The sequence below is a fragment of the Rhododendron vialii genome, chromosome 13a (genome assembly GCF_030253575.1).
Source record: "Rhododendron vialii isolate Sample 1 chromosome 13a, ASM3025357v1".
NCBI lineage: Eukaryota > Viridiplantae > Streptophyta > Magnoliopsida > Ericales > Ericaceae > Rhododendron > Rhododendron vialii.
Window position 1 is genome coordinate 31,763,718 of NC_080569.1, and position 24,716 is coordinate 31,788,433.

General features: G+C 38.1%; 2 protein-coding genes across 6 annotated transcripts; both read left to right on the plus strand.

The window, feature by feature from the left end:
• The first annotated feature begins 7,071 nt into the window (after positions 1-7,071).
• LOC131314522 (phytochromobilin:ferredoxin oxidoreductase, chloroplastic) lies at positions 7,072-14,166 on the plus strand. Of its 5 annotated transcripts, XM_058343220.1 has the most exons (9): positions 7,313-7,396; positions 9,348-9,403; positions 9,850-9,969; positions 10,347-10,441; positions 10,992-11,085; positions 11,203-11,334; positions 12,210-12,314; positions 12,890-12,940; positions 13,691-14,166. In XM_058343220.1, exons 3-9 carry the CDS (start codon positions 9,874-9,876, stop codon positions 13,874-13,876), a joined length of 759 nt encoding a protein of 252 aa, XP_058199203.1. In that variant the 5' UTR covers positions 7,313-7,396; positions 9,348-9,403; positions 9,850-9,873; the 3' UTR covers positions 13,877-14,166. The 5 variants fall into 5 exon arrangements, with proteins under 5 accessions (XP_058199200.1, XP_058199199.1, XP_058199198.1 ...); XM_058343217.1 differs by lacking the exon at positions 9,348-9,403 and having other exon boundaries at positions 7,072-7,396; positions 12,864-12,940; positions 13,691-13,789; XM_058343215.1 differs by lacking the exon at positions 9,348-9,403 and having other exon boundaries at positions 7,075-7,396.
• Positions 14,167-18,938: 4,772 nt separating this feature from the next.
• Positions 18,939-20,403, plus strand: LOC131314523 (UPF0481 protein At3g47200-like). Its single transcript, XM_058343221.1, has one exon. The coding sequence runs from the start codon at positions 18,988-18,990 to the stop codon at positions 20,350-20,352; it is 1,365 nt and encodes a 454-aa protein (XP_058199204.1). The 5' UTR covers positions 18,939-18,987; the 3' UTR covers positions 20,353-20,403.
• The last annotated feature ends 4,313 nt before the right edge of the window (positions 20,404-24,716 follow it).

A 24,716-nucleotide genomic window follows, 5' to 3' on the forward strand; every position in this document is an offset into this window, starting at 1 on the left:
GAAAGTACAATGCGCGATACGAATAGTAAAAGGAGAAAACTGATATACAATGCGTATCCCTATTTGAAAACCTTGCTTCAAATGGAGAGAGAGTATATTGGGTGGGTTGTGTTTTGGTATCCAGTGAGCAACCTTGTAAAATTCTCCTTCATTAATTGTTGAATTGTGTTGCTCGTGGAGTAGGCAATTGCTGACTGTTTGTGTTTATTTGGGTACGTGTGTGAGTTTCTGGGCACAATAGTTCGGTTGCCTTGAGTTTTCCTGGCTCTGCCCACGGGAATAATTTCATCCGAAAAAAGTTTACAACTCTTGAAACATTCTTTACGAATGCAGGATGATGTGTACTGTATATGCTTGGAGTTCTCCCTTGGGTATGCCGTATGTAAGTCTTAGCCAAGAAAATTTTAAGTTTGTTGCGAGAGAGAGTTGTTGAAAAATGTTATGTTGTTTCCACAAAAATGTCAGGTGGCCTCGTTTCCTTGTATCATGCTTACTGGTTTGTGATCAGATACGCTACTTCCTTGTGCAAGACTTGACAATCTTTGGGGCGTAGAGCTCAAACATTGGAGTGCCATTGACTCCATTTTTGTGCATGTAAAACCCATGCTATTACATAGGAGATCCACTAACTGATTTGTGAAGACAAATCGGCCACGCCATTTAGATTGTTCTGGGTAACTTTAAGCAATTTCAGTTGCTCTTTTCATGAGCTTGATTAGGGATTGCCACACTAGGGATGTCGTTTGACATGATTTGAATTCTTGTGTGATGAGAGCTAATGAATCCTGAACTTACGTAACTTGAGACAAACTTCTATACAATAAAACCTAGATCACAAACTTTTGTAGAATGAAATAGTAGTACAAGACATTACATAATGAGGAGCTTCACAATGTTCAATTAAATCCAAGGAAAGTACCAAAGTTTAAGGGTGCCAATATTCGAGTCTTGGGGTGTGTGCAGTGAAGGAAACAGCACAGTAAACTTTCTGTGAGTAGAAATTGGGCCTACTTCGAGTCTTATGATTTGATCGGAACAGACATTTTCTTGGGTTCCTCGAGTTGATTGTTTCTAATAACAATCCAGCCAATCAGATGTTGATATCCACATGTCTGAGCACATTTGTCTTGCAGAAAATTGAATGCTTAGTATGAGTTCAGAATACACTGTAAGACAAAGTGCTCTGATCACGTGACTATTAATGTCCGATCAACTTGATTGTTGTCATATGCAATTGGATCCAGGAGTCTAACAAAATTCACAGTTCACATCGAATCATACGACCAGGAATGGGCTCCCGTTTGCACTCGCAGCAAAGACCCATGATCCACCAATATTCACGCCTAATGCCGAAGCACTCAAGTAGCTTCCAAATATCAGATCACAACTAGCTCCATATTACAATAGGCTCTCACCTGCCATTTGCCCCTTCAATTCCAGAGCAACGCCGAAGCACTCCTTCAAGTGTCTTCGTGCATTGTTCTTCTCCAGCCTGATCTCCAAGTCCTTTAAAATCTCTTCAAGCTCCTCAATTTCTTTTTCTTGATTGGAACACACCTGCTTAAGGATACTATCATTCTCCCCTCGTTGCTGGGTAACCGAGGCCAGTAATGAATAAAGGAGAGAGAGATGTTTGCCTGGAGACTGATGTGAGCACAAACCACTACTGCCAAACAATCTAACGCGAACTGCATTTCAAAGCCTGCATAATGACCAAGCATGAAGGAGTGAAACCAGGACACAAGAAGATTTGTTGGGATGTCTACCACTTTGGTGTTGCACATGTTGTTCACGGCCTCACATACTGTCATTATGTACAACATCTTAGTCCTGGGACTGATCAGCAGAGACGAGGCACTGAAATCCCCATATGTGGCACACAAGGCATCTACAATGGTCGTCCAGTCGTCCAAGACTGTATATTGTAAAACGAACATTTTCATTATCTGTGGAGGCATCGATCGTGCAGAGGCAGAGGTATTTTTGTGTTCTCGTCATTATCTCCTCCATTGTCTCTTCTGTACGTTTCAAAAACATCTTGCACTTCTTTGTTCTCATCTTCTGTAAGGGAATTCAAAAATTCTTTCAAAGCATGCAAAGGTGGCTCCTGGAATGTACCCACAACAGGAAAAAAACATTCAAGATTCCAATATTTTTATGACATGATGTTAAGCATTAGTAATGTTTATTCCAACTAGCTTTGGCACTTTACTCCTCATCTGTTCTTCACTACGCAGAGGCAGAACCCTGATTTTGGAGGAATGCTAGTAAAAGTAGCAAAATGCCAGCACCGTTGAAAAGACATTGCAGGTTGCTTGCGGGGAAAAGGATTTTATCAAGTGCGGCTTTTTCTATTTTCAAGGAAAAAATTCACTCAAATCATCTTCGATTATGTACTAATCAGTAATATGTTGATATTTTTTTTCCAGTTTATGTTCTTGGCAAAGATCTACAACTTGAATAGTTTCGATTATGAAAATACTTAGGTATGAGTCCACAATTTACCAATTATGTCGTTTAATGGGACTTCACATGGTCAACCTGCGAAGTCACAATAATTTAATAATTGCCAATGGAAATCAATATAGATACCTACCCCTCGATCGCATGGGAACAACGTAATTTGTGCTCGTTCGATCCTTCAGCCCGTTCTTCTCGATCGGATCTTCCTTATTTACAAGAGTTGTGCCCATTCGATACGTACAACAGTGGAAAAAAGGAAATGTTTTGTTACTTGTGAATCGAACAGGCACAACTCTTTTCGATTCACAACTCTACTACGAACTCAAAAAAAAAGCAATTGAAAACAAACTGATGTATCCAAATTTTTGGGCAACCAAAGGCTACCGTATGTGAGGATTGGCTAAGTAAGCATTGAGAATTCATCAGTCAAAAGTTAAACAAAGAGGAATGGTTCATCTCTTCGAAGTAAAATGCATTTTAATGTTTGCAAGGATGGGGATCTTGGGGTGAAATGAGAGAGGAGTAAGGTATGGCGATGGAGAAGATAGTTAGTCATCACTCATTCACTTTCGAGACCTAACTTTTTTGGTATTTTTGTTCGTCTTTTTTAATTTCTTTTGTCAGATTTCTTTTTTTTTTTTGATTAATCATTCATCTGACAGGAGGAGAGCAGTCTAAAAAGTAAAAATTATGACCAAAAATAAAAAAGGCTATAAAGACAAAAAAATGCCAAACAACTGCATTTTTCATATTTATGTCGTTTTGAATTACTTTTTTCCTACTTGTGGTTTATCTTTTTATACTTTTCTAATTTCTATTGTCCGAATGGCTAATTCCAAAGATCACAACAAAAAGATAAACAAAAAACTTGAAAAACAAAAAGATACCTGACCCAAAAATAATGGGAAATTGAAAAAGTACAGTTGATGAGAGGAGTAATTTGTGACACGGATTAAATTTAAGGGATTCAAACGTAATTCTCGGCCGACCAGAATCACAGTTTTTAGAAAGACGTAGGGGGTGTTTGGGAGCTAACTTTTTGGCTTTTCATTTTTCACTTTTTGGCTTTTGGGATTATGATCAGAATGTATTTTGTATTTGGTGGAGTGTTTGGATGATATGTGCAAAATGTATTTTGCAATAAGAATAATGTTTGAAAGATATGGAATGAAAATGAATTATGAAGTGATGTTTTACTATGTTGCCCCCGCAACTATTTCTACTGCTACGTGGCCCTCCCTTCTACCAATGCCCCCACCTACCAGTACTCTTCTTCTCCTTTGCTTCTTTTCTTTTCTTCTTTTGGTCAACACAACACTCACAGGGCTGAGAGAGAGAGAGAAAGAGAGAGAGAGAGAGCAGCGTGTGAGAGAGGGAGAGAGGGGGGAGTCCGGCCACCACTACCTCCTCATCACCACCTTCAACCGGCCACCATCACCTCCTCCATAACCACCGCCACCAAGCTCACCCCACCATCGGTTCCCACCAGCAACCGAGATCCCCACCTGCACATAATGTTCAAAACGAGAAATTATCCGAAAAGAGAGAGGGTAGCCTTGTCTTTTTGGCATAGCTTGATTCGAAAATTGGAAAATGAGAATTGAAAAAGCTCCTTTTTGCAGATTTTCGATTTTGTTGTAGAAACAAGAAATTGAAAAATCCATTTTACCCAAAATTCATTTTCCCTCTTCCTGCCAAACATTCAAAATCCAAAAATAGGAATTGAAAAATGTAAAACCAGGCCTTCCAAACACCTCCGCATGTGTTTGATGGTTTTGATTCAGTGAAACCAATCCCATTTTAAGAAACACAAATGCTTTGAGATTAAGCACTAATCTATATCCAATCAACACTAATTTCGTAAAAAATTTGTGGTTTAAAATTATCTTCAAAGTGAACGTCTCAGATCCATTGAAATATGAAGTACTCCTACATCAGTAGAAAACGTCCTTGCAGTCTCCCAAGGGTCGGAACGACGCCGTTGAAAGGGCATGGCAGGTTGCTTGCGGGGAAAGGGATTTTATCAAGTGCGGCTGTTTCTATTTTCATGGCAAAAAATTCACTCAAATCATCTTCGATAATGTACTAATCATTAATATATTGATACGATATTTATCCAGTTTAAGTTCTTGGCAACGATCTATAATTTGAACAGTTTCGATTATGAAAATAACTCAGGGATGAGTTCACAATTTACTAATTACGTTGTTTAATGGGACTTCTTAAGTTCAAATTGCGAAGTCACAATCACACAAAACGTTGTCGGTTTATGAAACTCCAGCGTTGAAGATGCGAGGCCTATGTGAAACCCAACCCCGTCAACGTCGTTTTGAACAACCTCGCATCTCCGAAGGGCGACGCTGATCAAAGCAACGAGAAGCCGTCTCCGACACTGATCGCGTCCTCGACGAATTTAGAAGAACGGCTGAAGCTTCAAGGTCTGCTTCTCTCTCCTCATATCGACTTCTCCATTCTCTCTCTCTCCTCAACAGGTCTCCTTCTCTCTCCTGTTTGTTTGTGTTTTTTTTTTCTTTTCTTTTCGTAATGGTGAATTTTGATGCGATTAAACTTAAACACAGATATAGATGGAGATGCATGGATTACCTTACTTTACAGGAGGAACGGAGTCAGGATTTTCGTAACACAGGGGTGGATTATGTACAATAAGATTTTGAAATTGAATAGTTTATTTAGTTCAGATTTTGAGGGAGGTTTTTTGAATAATCAGTGGAGAGAGATACAAAGATAAATGAGATTAATAATTGAAGAAAAAACTTATGGAGATCATGAGCAGAGAGATAAATTGAATTTTGCAACCCAAAACGAACACATTCTTAAGCATTTAAATGTCTAAATAACACCCAATGGAAAACACAACTCTTAACAAATAAAAAATAACTAATATTAATATTAGAATTTGAAGGAAAAAAACAGAAACAACGCGGGCTGTGGCCGCCATACGCCCACAAGTAGCTCCGTCATTTCTTCAAGGGCGGGCTAGAAGCAATGGCTTTCTAGGCTTCTACCCGGGCCAGTTCCCTGGTGGGTATGAACTTGTTGAAAATTTGAAATTGTATGATACGCGATACGAATGGTAAAATGATAAAACTGATACATAATACGTATCCCGATTTGAAAACTTTGCTTTGAAAGGGAGAGAGGGAGAGAGAGTATTTTGGGTGGGTTGTGTTTTGGTATCCTGTGAGCAACCTTTGTAAAATTCTTCTTCATTAATTGCTGAATTGTGTTGCTCGTGGAGTAAGCAATTGCTGACTGTTTGTGTTTATTTGGGTACGTGTGTGAGTTTTTGGGCACAATAGTTCGGTTCCCTTGAGTTTTCCTGGCTCCACCCATGGTTATAATTTGGTCCGAAAAGAGTTTGCAACTCTAGAAACACTCTTTTATGAATGCAAGATGATGAGGATGGTATATGCTTCAAGTTCTTCCTTGGGTATGCAAGTCTTGGTCTTAGGCCCCGTTTCGGAACGCAAAATAAGTACTTATTCTTTAATAAGGCAATTTCAACCTCAAAAACGATAGGCTTATTGAAATCTAAAAATATGCAATATGGATTTTGTTTGAAAGATCTCGTTGAGATCTTTAATACGGTGCAAAAAAAAAAATTAAAAGTTATTTTTCATTTACATTATTTTTTAGTTTAAATATGTGAAATAAATACTTATTTTTCAAGAAGGTGTTCTGGAACGGGCTCTAAGTTTGTTGTGAGAGGAAGTTCTTAAAAAATACTCCTATCAAGTTATTTTCATAAAATTATGTCAGGTAGCCTCGCTCCTTGTATCATGCTCTTTATGTTGTACATTTGATTTTTCCTTATGTTGTACATTTGATGATTTGATTTCTTTTTAGAAAGTGGGTTACATGTGTCCATGTTAGATGACAAAATATAGTGGTAAAGTAAATGCCAAAAGCCAAAGCGGGAAAGTAAAAGTTTTTGAATAATTTTGAAAGAGGAATCTTGTTGGGGAAATTTTGGCGAATATGTGGTATATATTTCGTGGCAGAAAGTGCGTGTGTTCAAAGGAATATGCTTTTGCAGTGTGACAACTATTGTGGTGACTTTGTAATATGCTTTTGCAAAGCGACACCATTGTAGACAACCGAGATTATGCGAAACTGTGAATAAATTATTCAAGTATGAAAGTTTCACTCCACCGAATAACCTTCTTTAGATTGGATCAAACGATAACCTTGACAACTACGAAATAACAATCTTTGGTTCCTATTAGAATTTAGAAACACTCCAAAAACCTACTTAGCTAGCTTGGATCAAAAGAAAACTACGAAAAATACCAATGAACTACCTTAATTGGTTTCTTTATCCAGCAACAAAATGCTATTATATTGTTGTAGTAAAAAAATGAGAGCGACGCCATGTTTGTTTTTAGATTTTAAATTTAAGTAATAAGTGAAGAGAAATAGAAAGAAAAAATTAAAGTAATAGTTAAAAAAAATTTATTGAAGACGGTGTCCACGTAGAAAATTCAAAATTCAGAATCCCAAAATAACATGGTTTAGACTTCCCCTCTTAATCAGACCGAAGGGTAAAACCGTAAAAGTGTCCAGCAAAATGCTGCGGCCACGTTCCCTTTTGCTATACACAGAGAAATCTCACGAAAGCAGCGAAAAAAGTGGAGTATAATTTCAGTGGCTGTCGGTAGCGGTTAATAGTGCGTTGCTTTGAAGCAGCTGCTGGGCTTCTTCCATGGAGTTCTCCACCTCGTTAAGCTTTTTCCCAACACTATCAAAGCCTCCATTATTCCACACTAGTAGTGTATCTATATCTCTACATAGCTGTAGTAGAAGGAATACGAGGCCTTTAACTGAAGCCTCGGGTTTCTCTTACCAGAAATTCGTTCACTTCGCTTTGGATGAAACCAAACGCCGTACCCATTTGGTTTCTTCGCCCTTGAAGGTACCCTCTCTCTCTCTCTCTCTCTCTCTCTCTATATATATATATATATATATATATGTTGCGTATGTTGTGAACTTAGTGGAAAATGGTGTGAGCATGTACCCACTTAATTAATTAGAGAACTTTTTTTTTGGATGAGTATCTAATTAGAAAACTAGGTAAATCTTTTGTGTGTCTTGCATTTTTACTTGATTATTCTGCTTGCTGAGTGTGTTGGTTTGGGTAGAATTCACAACACACGCATATGCTACGACTAGTTTTTTTCCCCCTTTGTTAGCAGTTTCTTGAGGAAGTCAAAGGGTTGTTTGGGAAAGAAAAAAGTGAGTCAACCTCAAACTGACATTCACACCAAGATGGGTTTTCCCTTTACTAATATAGTAGCAGATATAAGTATATTAGTGTATTAGTATATTCCTTAGTCACTTGCTGGGTTTTCTTGAATTCATTTGTTTTGCAGTTTAATATTCTATCTATGTAAATTGACACATATCTACGAGACGGCTAGAAAATTTGCACAAGATTTTTATCCAGATAATGAAGGAGACTAGGTCCAAGGTCTGTCGGTTTCCCCCCTCTAGTTTTTTATTCATCAGTCTTGAACTGATTTAAGTAGTATCTTTTGCATTTTTTATGCTAGAGTATATAGGTTCGCAGTAATTTTCTATAGTTTTGTAATTTTTACTTTGAGATATCTGATGCAACGTTCAGTTACTTTAGAAAGGCTAGTGTATTGAGATGAAAATGAAAACATTTCAGTAGGTTCCAAAATAATTCAGTTCAATAACTATGATGTGTTGCAGGCCACCAAATGGAATCAAAGGGGAATGGGGTTTTGTGGCTGACACAGTAGTTGGTTATATTATTTTGATAAGCTATTTTATTGGTCATGCTTCCATGAATTTGCTTTTTATCATTACATATGCTCCCGTGGATTTGCCTTGAGTTGGGTCTACGGCTAAAAAGAGAGCCGCACGAATTCCTCAAGGGATCTGATGTAGAACATGATAAGGAAATATGAGGTAACGCTATATGGTTTGGTTATGCGGTTGTTGAGGGTGAATTTAGTTCCTTGAAGTTGTGCTAGGCCCATGGCAACCCCCCAAAATTTATAAGCCTCCTCAAGGGATCTGATGTAGTACATGGTAAGGAAATATGAGGCAACGCTATATGGTTTGGTTATGTGGTTGTTGAGGGTGAATTTAGTTCCTTGAAGTTGTGCTAGCCCCTCCAAAATTTATAAGGCCCCCCCCCGCCCGGGGGGTAAAGTGTAGATATATGTTTTACTAGCTATGATATAAATATAGAAATTGGTGTTTCAAACCATAACTAAAGTCGAGTTTGAACCTCAAATCAATAATTTTACTTTGTTCTTTAAAAAAATTCAAGCAATTTAAGTATGTGGGTGTTCTAGTTACTGTACTTCGGCCCCTCCCAACAAAAAATCTTGGCTCTGCCACTGCAGTTCTGAAATATACTAGTTGAGTCGTACGGTTAGTGGCAAGTGGTTCAGTTTGAAAGTTACATTTTTCTGGCGTTTATATATACTAAAAAGGTACCAGTTTGTCAAGATTATCCAAATGAGAACAACTGTAGGAAATTTGAGGTAAAACTATCTTTGGCGTTGTTATTGTTCAGGGCATATTTAGATCCTAGGATAGGTATGAAGGATACTAGAAATGTTCTGCAGTTAGAAAGAAGTTCGGTTTTGAGAGGGACAGTTAAATGGATTACGCAATGTTTCTCAACTTAGATGGCCTGGAGAGACCTGGTTTGGGGATTTAGTAGTTAAATTTGAGCTCATACTTCATGGAGGATATTAGATACAATATGTTTCTTAACTTAGAATTCAGGTAGAGTTGGGATGGTTTCCTTCATTCGCAAATTATAAATTTGTACCTCTTCAAAAAAATTATAAATTTGTCTTTTCTCTTGTCGGCATGCTCCACACCAGGATCCCAATGCGTTCTGAGCAAAGGTGCTTATAAAGAGGATTAGATACCAGATTGGGTATTGTCTTGACTTGATGGTCATTTTCTGTTGAGATTCTAAATCGAGAATCAAGAACCATGACCTTGTCATCTAACAGCATTGCTCGGTTTGCTTCAGCCTAATTCCAGAAGTCCATCTAGGGAATTCTACGTCTTACCTTTTTCTGAAGAAATATAAGGTGTAAAATGCTTGAAGAGTATGGATTTGAATTCTTCACAATTGTGCATGGACATTGCTGATTAACTTTTCTTTTATGGTTAATAACTGTTTATTTTGTTTTTACTTATCACCAAACAAAATTAATTACGATTGAAAAATATTGTTGATTTTGTATAATTTTGGTACTTTTTTGTGGATGTCTTGTAGACATGTTCTACTGCATTATTTGTATGCACTGCTGTTATGATTTGTGAGTTCTGCACAATCTCCCCTGCTACTTTATGAGTATTTATATGTGCAATCAGGATAACTTCATTACCTCGATTCCAATGGATGGGAAAACACAACTTCAGATATTATCTTTTGAAGCTCCCAAGATCAGACTCCTTCGTAGTTTGTGTGTCGAAGGGAATGAAACAATGAAGGTATTTTCCTCTGGTACAATTAGCACAATGTATCTCCATACAAGCTTTTGGCTGTATCCTATCATTTTACACTTGAATCATCATGTCTTCTGATTTATAGCACATTGTCGTCTAATCTGTTGCATCTTCTGGCCTATTGTGGTCCCGTGGCCTAATTTTGTTTAAATCTTCTGATTTTTGAAACTAGCCTATTTTCTGCCCCTTGCATGATCTCAACTGGTGAAATCTGGATCTTTGTTAAGCAGTTAGTATGAATAACGAGAACATATTGAAAAACCTTAAGATGCGGATACTTCTACAACCTTTTGCTTTATTCTAGGAATTATCTGACTATATTCTAATACATTCCTGATTCAATTGCCGTAAAGTAAATGCAGGTTTTGGATTTTGCTGCGTTCCCGAAACCAGAATTTGATCTACCTATTTTCTGTGCCAACTTTTTCACCACTGCTAGCACGAACATAGTTGTATTGTAAGCTACCTTCTCCACTCATCTTTACAATGCATAGTTTCTTCGATTAGTTAATATTCAAACATCATTTACAGTCGGAAACACGGTAACCGGATGCTAAACCCCAGCCCTGTGCAAGAATCATTGCACAACACTTCTCATCGGGTTGAATAGTATATTCTTATGCTTTTTAGTTGTACCCAGATCACTTTCCTGAACACCTAGCTTACCTAGAACACAACCACCAGTTACCAAATCACTGAGTAAAACTTCCTCGAGTCTTGTTGGTTCTTTTACCCATTGAACCGAAAAAACTGCTCCAGACAGCCACAAGAAAGTCCAAAAAGAAAAAAAAAACCAGATTGCCAGCCAAACCACCAACAGCCTGCCTGGCAGAATTCACTTGCAGCAACACCCATCCAATGCTACCGGCATCTACAAATTTTCATACCTCAATTCTGAATTTCTGATACCACTCACATGCATAATTCTTCATGCGAATTTGGTAGCAAATATTGTCAGTCCTCAAAAGTCAAAACTCTCCAACTAAGCTTTATTTGGCTGTTTATAGGGACCTTAACCCCTTGCATGATGTCATTAGTCGAAGGGATTACAAGGAGAAGTACTATAAGAGCTTGTTGCCTCTTGGCCTAAAGTATGCTGAGGTAAGCAGAATGTGTACTGCTGCAACAATTGGCTGCAAAGTTACTACGAACCTTTTGTTTTTCCTGAACCCTGTCTGAAAATCATGGTCTGGTGACCTAAACACAGATTTCATGCAGCTTTTACCTTGGGGAGGAAAGATTACAAGTGAGTCACTGAGATTTTTCTCACCAATTGTCATATGGACAAGGTTTAGCCCAAGCGAATTCAACTATGAAGTTTTGTATTCTGCATTCAAGGATTACTTCAAGGTACAGAAGTAAAATGTTTATTCACATAGAAATCTGCTAACTTAGAGTATCTGTAGAATATGTTGCAAAACTTAGCCCTAGAACTCTATTTTTGCCTATGAAGCACCGACACTCCAAAAGGGCGCCGTATCCACACGGGGACACGGCAGGGACACGCAGGGACTTGTATTGGAAATTTTTATTATTTTTTATAGGGGACACGCAGGGGACACGGTTGGGGTCAAAATATAATATTTTTTAATTTTGGGGGGTTTGTATGAAATTGTTCAAAACATTTGGGTTAAACTGTAACTATGCCTTTGAAAAAAAATTATACAATTTGTGAAATTATTCATATACAATGGTTCATAAATTTTTCTTATATATATACACACACACACACACACGTGGCGTCTCCCCCGTCGTGTCCGTATCCCCATTTTTTTAAGAATTCCCGTGTCCGTACCCGTATCCGTGTCTGGGCTACATAGATTTTTGCTACCGTTCTATATAGTTTGAGTTGTATGGTGAGTTTAAAAAATAAATATTCAAAACGAAGAGTTTCTGACAGTTAGGTTCATTAGCTTTGTTTTGAGAAGGAAGTTCAAAATGTAGAGTTTTCAACTGCAAGGCGCAGTACTTTTGGGAAGAAAAAAATTTAACAGGAAAAGTAAAGGTAAGAAAGAATAAAAAAAACTTTCTTATCCATTGGAAGTTGGTACCCATAACTTTTGGTGTATGTTGCTACTGCTAGAGATGCCCTGTGTAACTATGTTGTTTGATTATTTGTATATTAGAGTGTAATTCAAGAGGACATCGGTAAAAACTGAGGGGGCAAATGTGAATAATTAAAGAGTGTCGATGTTTACAATCCCTGTATAATGTTTCACTTGTAGGCATGGCTTGACCTAATGGATTTAGCAGGAGAGGAAGCCAGTGATGACCAAATTTTACACAATTGTGAAGCACAACATAGATATTTAGCTTGGAGAGCTGAGAAGGTGGGTACTCTATGTTCTTATTAGCATTTTTTAAGGAGATTTTTCATCTAGGGATCTGAGAAGTATGGATACAAACACGATACATGGAGATGGCACCAAACACGTAGGTTTTTTTTAAAAAAAAAGGATACTTGACAGAACGGGGATACTTATAAAAGTTCAAATTTATATGTTTTCACCTTGGCCCTATGTGTATATTACATACACCAACCACTATAAGTACTAAAAGAATAACATAATTGAAAATATAAAAACTTTCAATGCATAATTTGTATATAATGCAACATGTGCTAGAGCAAAAAAACTCGCCAATGTGATTTACCCCAAAAAAAAAAAAAAACACTCCCCAATGTAGTAATGCTACAAGCAAGGGCATTTTACAAACTCACCTCGTCAACAAACTACTGCGACTCTCTTGAACTCGAGCATGAACATATATATAACAATCGGTGTCGTAATAAAATTAGCAGTGTATTTCCTACAATCTTTGTTATTGTCTTCTGGACCTTGATTTTTACTGTTCTGTGTTCAACATTTCTGATGTTCAAGATTTGTTTCGCTGAATTGGAAATCAGGATCCAGGCCATCGAGTTCTTAAAAAGTTGATTGGGGAAGCTAATGCAAAGGTACCATTCTTCACTTTTAGCAGCCTTCACTGCACTTGTACTTGCTACACCTTCAAATTTCTTATGCCTACTGGATGGGGAAGGGAACAGAATTGTATGAGTGATTTGAAGACCTTTGGACATAAGTTTTACTAGGATATCAACATAAGGATTTAGGAAGGTCATGTTTCACTTTTGTTGGCTACGATTTTGGATTTGTATTTCCTAGCACGCCTATAAATTTGGTAAAATGTACTCCGTAATAAATAAATTGTGAATTCAGAGTTGGAATTGAGTTTGGAATTGCTTTGTTAGCAAAGCAAAATCCTCCTATGTGATCTTCATGTGAAGAGAAAGGGCTGAGAAAGGGAGCCCACCACGGTCTTATTTTAGGTCTTGATATGTAAAGCATTCCTGCATAAAATCAGGTTCATCGAACGTGCTTAACCATACCATCAAACTGTGTTTGTCTTGGGACAAAATTGACTGTCTTGACATATTATTGTTCAATAAGGTGCTTACAGTTACCGACATCTGATGAACCGGATTTTATGGATGGATGATTTACACATTGGGACCTACATAGGTAATGACTCTGGTTATCAAAATAGGACCGTGGTGGGCTCTGTTTCTCCTCACATGAGGGGATCACACGATCCTGATCCTGTGTTGTAGTTTGTCCATGCCTTTCTTTGTGTCTTTTTGAGTTTCTTTTCTTTTGCAATTGCTTTGCTCTAATTTTGGCGGCCGTCTGGCATCACTACTTTGCAGGACTTGGTGAAGAACTTCCTATTCAATGGAATTGACGAATTAGGAAGTAAGACATTTTTGGATTACTTTCCTGAGTACCAGTGTGAGGATGGGACTGTAAATGAGAAGCGCAGCATCATCGGGAAATCATTTGACCATCGGCCGTGGGATGCAGCTGGAGAATTTGTTGGTAACAACTTTAGATAGGCAACGTGCAATATTATTATTGCATCTTTACCTTATTTCCAGTCTCACATTCTGTCCCACCCCTTGTTATGTCGCAAGTTCTTGTTTCTCGTAGTTCTATTTCCCGTTCCACTTCGTGTATTGTAGTCTGAGTTCTACCAACTTCGGTTTGGGTTTAGTGAAAGACGTACTGTATTATCGTCCATGGGCTAATTTTACGTTTTGGCTATCGTTCTTGAAACAGATTATGTAATTTTAACGGAAAGTTAAATGAGATGAGAGATATTTAATAAGAAATGAGAGATTTTATATGATAAGACTTGGGAATGAGGAGGCTGAGGATCAGTGCAAGTAGCATTCCTGTCTTAGAACTTGTAATTGCTTCGAATTTGTTAAGCAGAAATATTGGTTTTTCGCAATAGTCAAAAGCAATATTAGGAGTTTCTATTAGACAGCATATGCATTCGACAGAACGAGTGAATGCCCAAGTAGGGGGAGTTCCTTCTTGCCATAATCCAATATCAAGAGAGAGTAATGTCCACAGTTTTGAGCGCACAACAACGTAACCCCTCCATCTCCGTTAGCAAGAGTAAGGACTCCCTCAGATCGTACGGATCAATGGAGTCGAAGTTTTTACGTCAAATAAGGAAGGCGGCGATGATGATGGTGAAGCAGTGATGTTATCTGATTATATAGAGATCTCGAAGAAGAGTCGGGATTTCAAGATCATCTCCGGTCATTTCGCTTGGGAATGTTTCCGAAACTCTGGTTTCCGTTTATTTTGCGAATAACCGACAGAGAATCAAACTAGTTGGGTTAACCTCGTCCATGTTATAAATGGAGTTACAGATACAGTCCAAGATGTGAAATTGTTAAGTAGTTCGAGAGGGGTCCCGAGTCCCTGCAGTGTGGAGAATTCACTGCAAGTAGCAGCGCTCCAAAACGACACCGTTTTGGGACGAAATTGGAGTGCTACCTCATGTGGTCACGTGATCCCCCTCTGGCCAAACACACTCTCTCTCTCTCTTCTGCGTTTTCTTCTCCAAGTGCTGAAGTTTACTTCCCCAAGTGCTAAAATTTTTGTTCCCGCAATACCCCATCTCTTATGGTCATTAAGCAAAACATTTTAGACCAGAATTAAGCATTTCTAAAAGAAGAGAGAACCAATTGCACCGTATGTCTTCTTTACTTACCCAAAAAGGCTGAGAGAGAGAGAGAGAGAGAGAGAGAGAGAGAGAGAGAGAGAGAGAGAGAGAGAGAGAGAGAGAGAGAGAGAGAGAGAGAGAGAGCCAAACCTGTGTTCATGGAGATTTGAATTTGTAGATCAATTTTAGGTTCAAAAGCTTAGAAACCTAAGTAGAAAACAAAAGGTCTTTTTTTGCCTAATCGAATCCAGGAATTTTTTTCCTTGGCCAATCAATTACTAAGCTAGACTGAATCACAAGAAACCATATAAACCCAATCAAATATCAAGTCCAACACCAGAAGAGAAAACAAGTCTCTAATTTGGTTACATTCAACACGGGATCCCCAAAAAGACAGAAATCAAATTTTTATCATATTATTTTGTTGTACCGTGATCATCTTCTTCTGATAATTTATCAAAGGTTTACTCAAATTGCTCTGGTCCCTCTTTGATTATTGTTGCAGCTCATGTACTCGGTACTTCTAGTAGGTGGAGGAAGAAACTTGAAGAAGAAAATGAATTTAGGAAGACAGAGGAGAGACAGTTACCAAAATTGATCGGAGGGTTATCACGTGACTACATGAGCTAGCACTCCAATTATGCCCCAAAACAACATCGTTTTGGGACGCTGCTGTTTGCAATGAATTCCCCTCACCGCAGGGACTCGGGACCGTTCGAGAGCACCATCACGTAGTGCTAACTCTAGAACACTCTATAACTACACATTCTCGTGAAGTCAGTGTATGAACACCACATAAATATTTGATTCTAAAATGGTCCAAAACAAAGTGTTTGACATGTAGGCCTTGTTCATTTGATAGTTTTGGGTATTTTAGTTTTGATAGTGGGTGGAAAGAGAAATAGGATAATGATTAGAGAGATGGGTAATAAGTAGAGAAAGATGGAAATAGAAAAGAAAGTAATAATTGAGGAAATTGGGTAATGAATGATTTGAGAGAGAAATAGAATAATGATTAGAAAACAAAATTAGAGTTACAAAACGAACAAAGCCGTAATAATTTGGCCAAGTAATTAAAGGTTTTAGACAAGCTACCAGTTTCTTTCTTGGGCAGAGCCTAAGGAACAAGTGGGGTCAAGTGACTCCCCTATTTTGAATTTTTACAAGAAAATTTGATAGTTTTAACCAAATTTTAACTATTTTGACCTTACAAAAAATCTCTAAATTGTCCCAACTATTTCAAATGCATATAAATTCCAAGTGTTCTCTTCCTTTGAAGAGTTGATAGTGTTACAAATAAGACTATTATGCATTGTTGTACAAAAATAATACTCCCTTCGTCATTTTTTAAATGTCCTGCTTTGTAACTTCAACTTATTAAAAAAACATCATTATTTTACCTTTCACATCAACTTTTTCCTCCATTTGTCCTACTTACCCATCATCATTACATTTTTACTCACTAACATTTCAAAATGAAATCTACTTTTAGAGACAAAATAGACAATGCACTAACTTTTACCCACTAACTTTACAAAATGGACATTTATTAAAGAACAGCCAAAAATGGAATACTGGACTTTAAATAAGGGACGGAGGGAGTAAGTCTTTTGGGATCAATTATGCGGCATAATTGGATTATTAGTGCATATCTATCTTATAATTAGCCTCTTAATTTAGTTAATTTGAGACTAATGCGTAGATAGATACATAGCATATTGATCTAATTTTTAACTCCATAGACTAAAATTCCTAGCTCCGCTCATGGTTGCTTCCATTCCACTAGAGACGACTTTGGACAAATTGATGACATCAATCTTTGGATTCTTTACACCCAACATTTTTTATTCCTTTGGAAACTATGTTATCCCAGGGTTTTTTTCGTGCCTGTTCTGCAATGCGACAAAGACAGCTCAGCTTAGATAAAAAAATAATTTTGACATAAAAAAAAAATTTAGTCTAACATGACTATATACTTATAGAATACAAACTGTGGAGGTGGAAGAATTAATCAAACACTACCTTATTCCTTTTTTGTAAAATATTCATAATCTAAAGATTTGTTTGGTACCTATGGAAAAGAAAGAAAAAGAAAATAAAAATTTATCATCATCCTTTGGTTTGAGAGAAAAAAAAGAAGACATTTTTTTTAAAACAAAAAAAGGGAGAAGGAAATAATCAAAACAAAGGCTTATGAACAGTAGGTCATGTTTGGTAGCCATTTTATTTTCTGTTTTCTATTTTCATTTTCAGAATTTTCAAAAGTTAACTTTGAAAGTTTGTTTGGTGCACTGCTTCCACTTTCAAATTCTGAAAATCACTTTCACTATTTTCACAATTTGAAGAAGTAACAAAACTTAACTTTCACTATTTTCAGAAATAAAAAACAGACTGCTCCGCTACAATTCCTTGGAGGTTTTTTTTCATTTCCTCTTCCTCTCTCTCTCTCAAACCCAGGCCATTGAAGATTCTCTCTCTCTCTCTATAGCTACCTAATGCATGTATTTGTTTTTTTTCTTTTTTTCTTATGCAGGGCCAGTACCGGCATAAGGAGAAAAACCTTATAGTCAATAAAGGACCGACTTTGGAATTAGAAAATTTCATATATATTTCATCTATATATATACTCTCTCAACTTAGAGATGAGAGGAAGTAGGAAGGGATACGTTGGGCTTATGAAGCCATCATTTTATGAAAGTTGATACTATAACTTCGGCCTAGGAAAGAAGAAACCAATCACCTGGACTCAGTGCCGGCTCAAAGATATTTGGGTCCAAAGCAAAAGTTGTAATAGGGGGCCATTTATCTCCTCATCTTTAAACAAAATTTTGCAAAATGTTGAGGAAAACTAAGGAGTGGAGATTCAAACCCAGTTCTTTGGCTTCCCCTCTAAGCCGGCTATGCCTAGTCTATCTCCCGGCCCTTTTTTTCAGAATATCAAGTATGGAATTTGTTTCTAACATAATTGCAAAGGCTAGGATGATTCTCTCTCTCTCTCTCTCATAGTTTGGGAACTAGGGGAGAAATTGCAAGAAATACCATTTTAAAAAAGTAAAAACTGGTTTCAGAAATTGATTTTTTAAAAAAAAAAAACAAGTTGACACAAACATGTTATCTACTTTCACTTTTTTTTTAGGAAAAGTAAAAACTGATTTCAGCAAATAAAAAACAGAAAAGTGACAGTGTTACCAAATGTTCCTGTACACTTTCCTCGATCAATTTTCTTTTTTGTTTTGGTAAATAACTTTCCTTCTCTTTTCCTTTTCTTTCCTTTCTTTTTCATACGTACCAAACAGAGCGTAAAACTCTCGGTATTTTCCGGCAATTTGATAAGGATGTTTCCAAGTACCCTTCTTGTTTTTTTTCAAGGACCAGGCAAATACTACCTCCGTCCCTATTTAAATATTGATTATCTCATTTTAGGTTGTTCCAAAATAAGTGTTCATTTTTAAAAATTAATGGGTAAAATTGAGGATAATTTTGAAAAATGGAGAAAAAGTTGATGTGAAAAGTATAAAGTAGAGGATAATTTTGAAAAGTAGAGATAAAAGTTGATGTGAAAAGTGTAAAGTGAAAAGAAAAGTTAATGGACAAAGTGTAAAGTGAAGGTGAAAGTTGACTTCTAAAACTGCATGTTTTTCAAATTGAGACATTTAAAAAGGAGAAATTTTTCAGTGTCGGGTGGGTACCACGCCACCGGCTGACATGGTGCCCGAGTTGGCACATCCGAGCCGTCCAAAAGTGTATTGGACGGCCCAAATTAAAACACTCTCTCTCCTCTCATCCCCACCTTCTCACTTCTTTTTCTCTCTCCAAATCCAAATCGTTCAAAACTGAAATGGACGGTCCGAATGTACCCAGCGGGCACTACGTGATACCCGTTTGGCATTAAAAAATTTCTCTTTAAAAAGGGTCGGAGAGTGTACGGAGTAGTTTTTATGGTATATAACCAATTAGCTGGAAAAGTAGATAGAATCAACACAAGAAATGGAAGAGATAGCAGAAGTACAAGACCAACTCCACTTTGTTATCACAATCAACAACATGCGACAGCAAGTCAAGGAAATTCCCAAACTCCTCAACCCAACAGCCGGAAAAGAATCATGTTGCATATTTAGAGTCCCTCAAACGCTAGTCGACGTCAACAAAAAGGCCTACCACCCACAAATACTCTCAATCGGCCCATACCACCACGGGAAACCACACCTCAACATGATCGAAGAGCACAAGTGGAAATACCTCGGCGAACTCCTCGATCGAACCCCTCCAAATGGCCTAAATCTCGACGGGTACCTAAAAATCATCGCACCGTTGGAAACCAGAATCCGAGATTGTTACTCAGAATTCATCCATTTCAGTAGGTTCGACCTCATAAAGATGATGGTACTCGACGGGTTATTCATCCTTGAGCTTATATCCAAAGCTGAAGGGGTGGAAGGTAGTGATCCTGACGATCCTATTTTCAAAATGGTTTGGATTTTGCCTTTCCTCACGAGAGATCTTCTCCAGTTGGAAAATCAGATTCCGTTTTTCGTGCTTCAAACTTTGTTTGAAAACACGAGAGTTACGAGGACGGGTGGTGATGATCAAACACTAGCGAAACTGATTTTAAGGTTTTTTAATAACGTGGTGGAAAGGCCTGATGAGCTGTTGAAGAGGTTTGTAAATCATGAAGGGAAACATCTACTTGATTTGTTTCGATTGAGTTTTATCCCTCAACAGGCAGAGGAGGAAAGGGAAAACGACATTCAATTGATCCCTGCAGAGGAGGAAAGGGAAAACGACATTCAATTGATCCCTTCTGCGAAAAAACTTGACGCAGCTGGAATCAAGTTCAAGGCTATAAAGGGCGACACGTTCTTGGAAATCAGATTTCGCAACGGGGTACTGGAAATTCCACAGATATCGATAGACGATTTCATCACCGGGTTCTTCCTAAACTCTGTTGCGTTCGAGCAGTCTCACAGCCGCTGCTCGAAACACATGACCACTTACGCGAGCTTCATGGGGTGCCTCATCAACAACCCCAGCGACGCGGGGTTCCTTGGTGACCGGAAAATCATGGAGAATTATTTAGGGACGGACAAGGATCTGGCTCATTTCTTCCATGATTTGTGGAAAGATGTGGGTTTTGACATCAAGCATAATTATCTGTCCAAGGTGTTTGAGGATGTGAATAAGTATCAGAGGAATGTTTGGCATGTGCAATGGGCTGGATTCAAGTACACTTATTTCAACACCCCATGGTCTTTTATTTCAGCCTTGGCTGCTTTGATACTTCTGCTCCTCACCATGATCCAGGCGTTCTTTGCCGTTTATCCATATGCCGGAGGAAAGAGTACTGCTGGGTGACTGGTCGAAAACAGTGAAATTGTATATCGATCATTTCAGTTGTTGGCTATCTATATTCCTCTTCCAGTCTCCCTCTTTTCCGAAAAACTGACTTTCGTTTTCAATTATTGAACACCGCTAACCCTCCAACATATATAACATATTTTTTTTGCGAAATTTTCGTAATAAAGAACATAGAAGTAACTACTTAAGCTTCATAATATCATGAAACAGTTAATGGAATTAGCTACATAAAGCTTTCAATTTCAGAAAGCAAATCTAGGAAGATTGATAAAGGTACATGTTTGATGCAACATGATTAACTGATGAGTTAACTCATTGCCTTTGGTTGATGGAATCAGCCTTGGTGGCCCTTTCGTGTCTCATTATATCGCAGACTGATCACCATCCCCGTTCACGGTGGCGCTACAACGTTTGCGGATCCTCTTTAGATGCACGTAGCATAGATCTAGTTTTTAATACTTTCTGTCGTATTTTTCTGTTTTCCGCACACACATTTACGCAATGTGTTCTGCTTTTTAGGCCTCTTGTTGGCTTTCGTTTGTCGTCGGCGTCCCTAGGTCTTCTGTTAGCCTTTATATTCTGGCGATAGCATAGTGATTGTGTCTTTTGTTTTTTACGGATCAGTACGTTGTGTTATGTTCCTTATGCCATAGTTTGGTCTTCGTTCGTCACTGACATATCTTCATTATTGTAACGGCGACAGCACAGTTGTACTTTTCTTATTCTTATTAATGCATTTCTTGCTCTTCCATGGAAAAAAAACAAAAAACAAAAAAACAAAGCCAGGGGTGTTTGGTTGTCACATTTTCAATTTCTCATTTTTTGGTTTTTTACATTTTGGATGTTTGACGGCACATTTTGAAAACGTGTTTTGGAAAATGTGGTTTCTGTTTTTGGTTCTCATTATTGGATTTTTACATTTTCCTTGTTTGGCACCAACTTTTGAAAATGAGTTTGACCAAAATGAATTCACTGATTTTTCTTAAAGAGGGCAAAAGTGAGAAGTAGGGGGAAAGCTGTTTTTTGCATTATTGGGTTTTTCCCATTTTAGGTAAAATTACCAAAATACCCTCACTAATTTTAACTGGTTACCGGTTTACCCTCGGTTTACCCTCACTTTACTCTTACAGAAACCCTACTCACTAATTTTAATTTTAAATACTGAATTTAGGTTATCAAACAACCCTTAAACAGGATAAAAAAAAAAAAACAACCCTTAAACTCGTCAAATCCACCCAAAGTAACCTGCCAGTATATGTCCGTAGTCCAGGTCCCAGTGGCATGGGCCAGAAAATATAGTAGGCCGGAATAATATTCATAATCTCGTGGGCCCGTTGAGCCCATAACCCCTTGAGTCCACTTGCTCAAGATAAGGATAAGAAGCATATTCATTTGGGGGACAGCCGGGTCAGTGGTCTGATCTGGGTCTCACCAGACTGCAGTTGCTACATTTAATGAACGGCTTGAATTATTTGTGTAAGATTTATAGTGGGCTCAACATCATGATCTGTGCACAAATCTGTGTGGGTCATAGTTGTGAATCCCGTTCCGTACCGGCCGGTACGTCTCGGATTTGTGAGTTTCCGGTACCATAAGCCTTCAATACCGTTCCGGTCTGAATACCGGGCCTTACCGGTCGGTACCGGCTATCTCGGAAAATACCGGACGAGACGAGGTTACTGGAAATTTCGTCCGAAATTTTGCAACGAATATTTTATTTTTTTTCTGTAACCCAATTTCAAGAACCCAAAAAAAAACAAAGAAAAACCACTATTTCTGCCACTATCGATGCTTCTCCCCCACTCTGATCAACCAATTAAACTGTAAAATCAAATAGTAGATGTAGAGAGAGAGAGAGAAGGAGAGAGTGATAGTAAAATGCTCACTGATTCACCGGGGACGGCCATGTTGAGGACGATTTTGGTGGAGCAATTGAGGGTGGCGGAGTCGGAAACCATTTCGCATTTCTCGAGTTTGGATTTGGAGAGGATTTGGGTGCCGGAGACGGAGTGGTGACGAGGGAGAAAGAGAGAGAAGACAATGGAGAGAATCATGGTCGGCTTGGGAGTTCCCCTTTTGTTTTCGACAGAAGCGCTTTGAGTGGTAGTGGGGCGAATTTGTACATGAGAGAGAGAGAGGTAGTGGGGGGAATTTGTACATGAGAGAGAGGAGTGTAACCAACGTCTTATGACTTTTGTTATTGTTAATAGAATTTTTTTGCGCAATTTATACACTTGTAATGTTTGATTTTGGACTCCAAATGGTGAATTTTGTTGTCTTAATATAAATATTTTATGATGAATTGCATGGTATGAGATTTTTTTGAATTATAATTATATATATTGTAGTTGCGGTAAATCCGAAACGGTACCTGGTATTTGACCGGTACCGGTACATACCGTACCAGTAGGAAAACCGGTACCCTGACCGGTACGGTATTTAGAACATTGATGTGGATAGCAGCACTGTAATTGGGGAAGCGAGTTTTTATGGGTAATAGGAAATATATTTTGTATTGAATTTCTCAATTTGTCCCTACTTTATACTTTGACATGACACTTAATGTAAAAAAGAAATGGTGAAAGAGGACACGGCACTGTTTGGAAAAAGAAAAAAAAAAAGCCTTCAAATCTTCAGCAACCACTTGATAACAGAAAGGAAATTTACCAAGAAAGCAGAAAATCATCAGCAGAGCAAAAGTTAATTGGAGACCTCTCCATCCTTCATGACGTGGATATCTTTTTGAAAGTAAAAAAAAAAAACTCGAGCGGCCAAACTAAACAAGTCCCTCCAATTATAATCCTTAATAATCAATCAAACCCTATACATGCAGGCTTGTCAATTGACCAGATCTGATCCGTATTTGGATTATCGAATTCGGATTATCGGATCGACGTTATAGGATCGGATCGGATTTTTCGGATCGGATCCGATCCATTGACAAACCTACATGCGAGATGTATCATTTCTCTTATTTTTCTAGTCATTGCTACTCACTTAAATACCAATACCGCGCATGGCCGGCGTCGTTATTGGTATTCGATTGAGTAGCAATATTGACTAGATTTAGATGAGAAAGTATTAAGGGCGTGTTGAACGGGTCTTTCAATAATACTTTCTCATCTGAATCTAGTCATTGCTACTCAGTCGAATACCAATACCGCGTATGGCCGGCACGTTGAACGAGTCTTTCAATAAGCATGGATATTGTAATAGAGCATACACCAAAATTAAACTGGTAAAAGTAATGTGTTCGAACTGGAGTATTCTATTCTAACCCTATAAATATGCATGTATAACCAAGAGTCCCAGCCAGCATTAATTCCACAATCAACCAAATCAAAAAGGTACAACAATGTCGTCTGATCTGCTTGACAACCACGTGAACTTGTTCAAACAACTACCGGAAGACGGTCAACTACAGCTAATTGAAGGTGCCTCTAATGAAGTCGGCGATCAAGTTGTTATCCCCACAGATAGCAACGAGCAATTCAGAGTCCAAAAATATACCGAGCTGCTAAGGAATCTCCCAGAGGATTCCCAACGGAATTTCATCACTAATGTCGAGATGGCATTAGCTGCCTCTAAGTGTTTACTTTTTAAGATAAATACTAATGATTGGAGGCCAGTGCCACAACCTCCACCACCTCCAGGAGGTCCGAATACTGATGGAGTCAGAGGGACAGGAGATCCACCACCTCCAGGAGCTCCGGATACTGATGGAGCCGGAGGCAAGGGCTGAAGTATTAAGGTGAAGCCCAGGTTAACTGGGAAACAATATATGTGTGTGTAAGAGTTTAGCTCACTTTATTTATAGGTAAATTTGTTGAAGATATCAACTCAGGTGCAATAATAAATATTTTTTACTGTACGAGATATAGTTTCAGTAGGATACAACTTCAATAGTTTACGTGTTTTTTTTTTTTGTACTTTTCTTGTGTTTATTTTTGAACATTTACATGTTTACGTACAAGTTTGCTGGATATTAATTATAAAACTCTTTTTGGTAAATTTTGAGTTGGTCCAGAGTGGATTGAATTCCTGATTGCGCAATTGGCCCGGTTCCGCACTTGGCCGGAGGGTCAGGGGAAAATTGACTGAGAAGTTGGAGGACTATCCCTTTTTATTTAGTACTTCTTTTATTGTGTTGTACTTAAGGCCCGTTTCAGAACCGAAATAAGAACTTATTTTTTATCTAATAAGAAGCCTTGTTCCGGAAACTAAAAAGGTTGATACTTATTTTGGAAGAATTTATATAGGTACCGACCGGCCGGGGAGGGAAATCGTACCAACGGCCGTGTCGGGCCGTCTCTGGCCACCGGACGGCCGATCTGAGCTGTCCAAAAACTCTATAAAAAAAA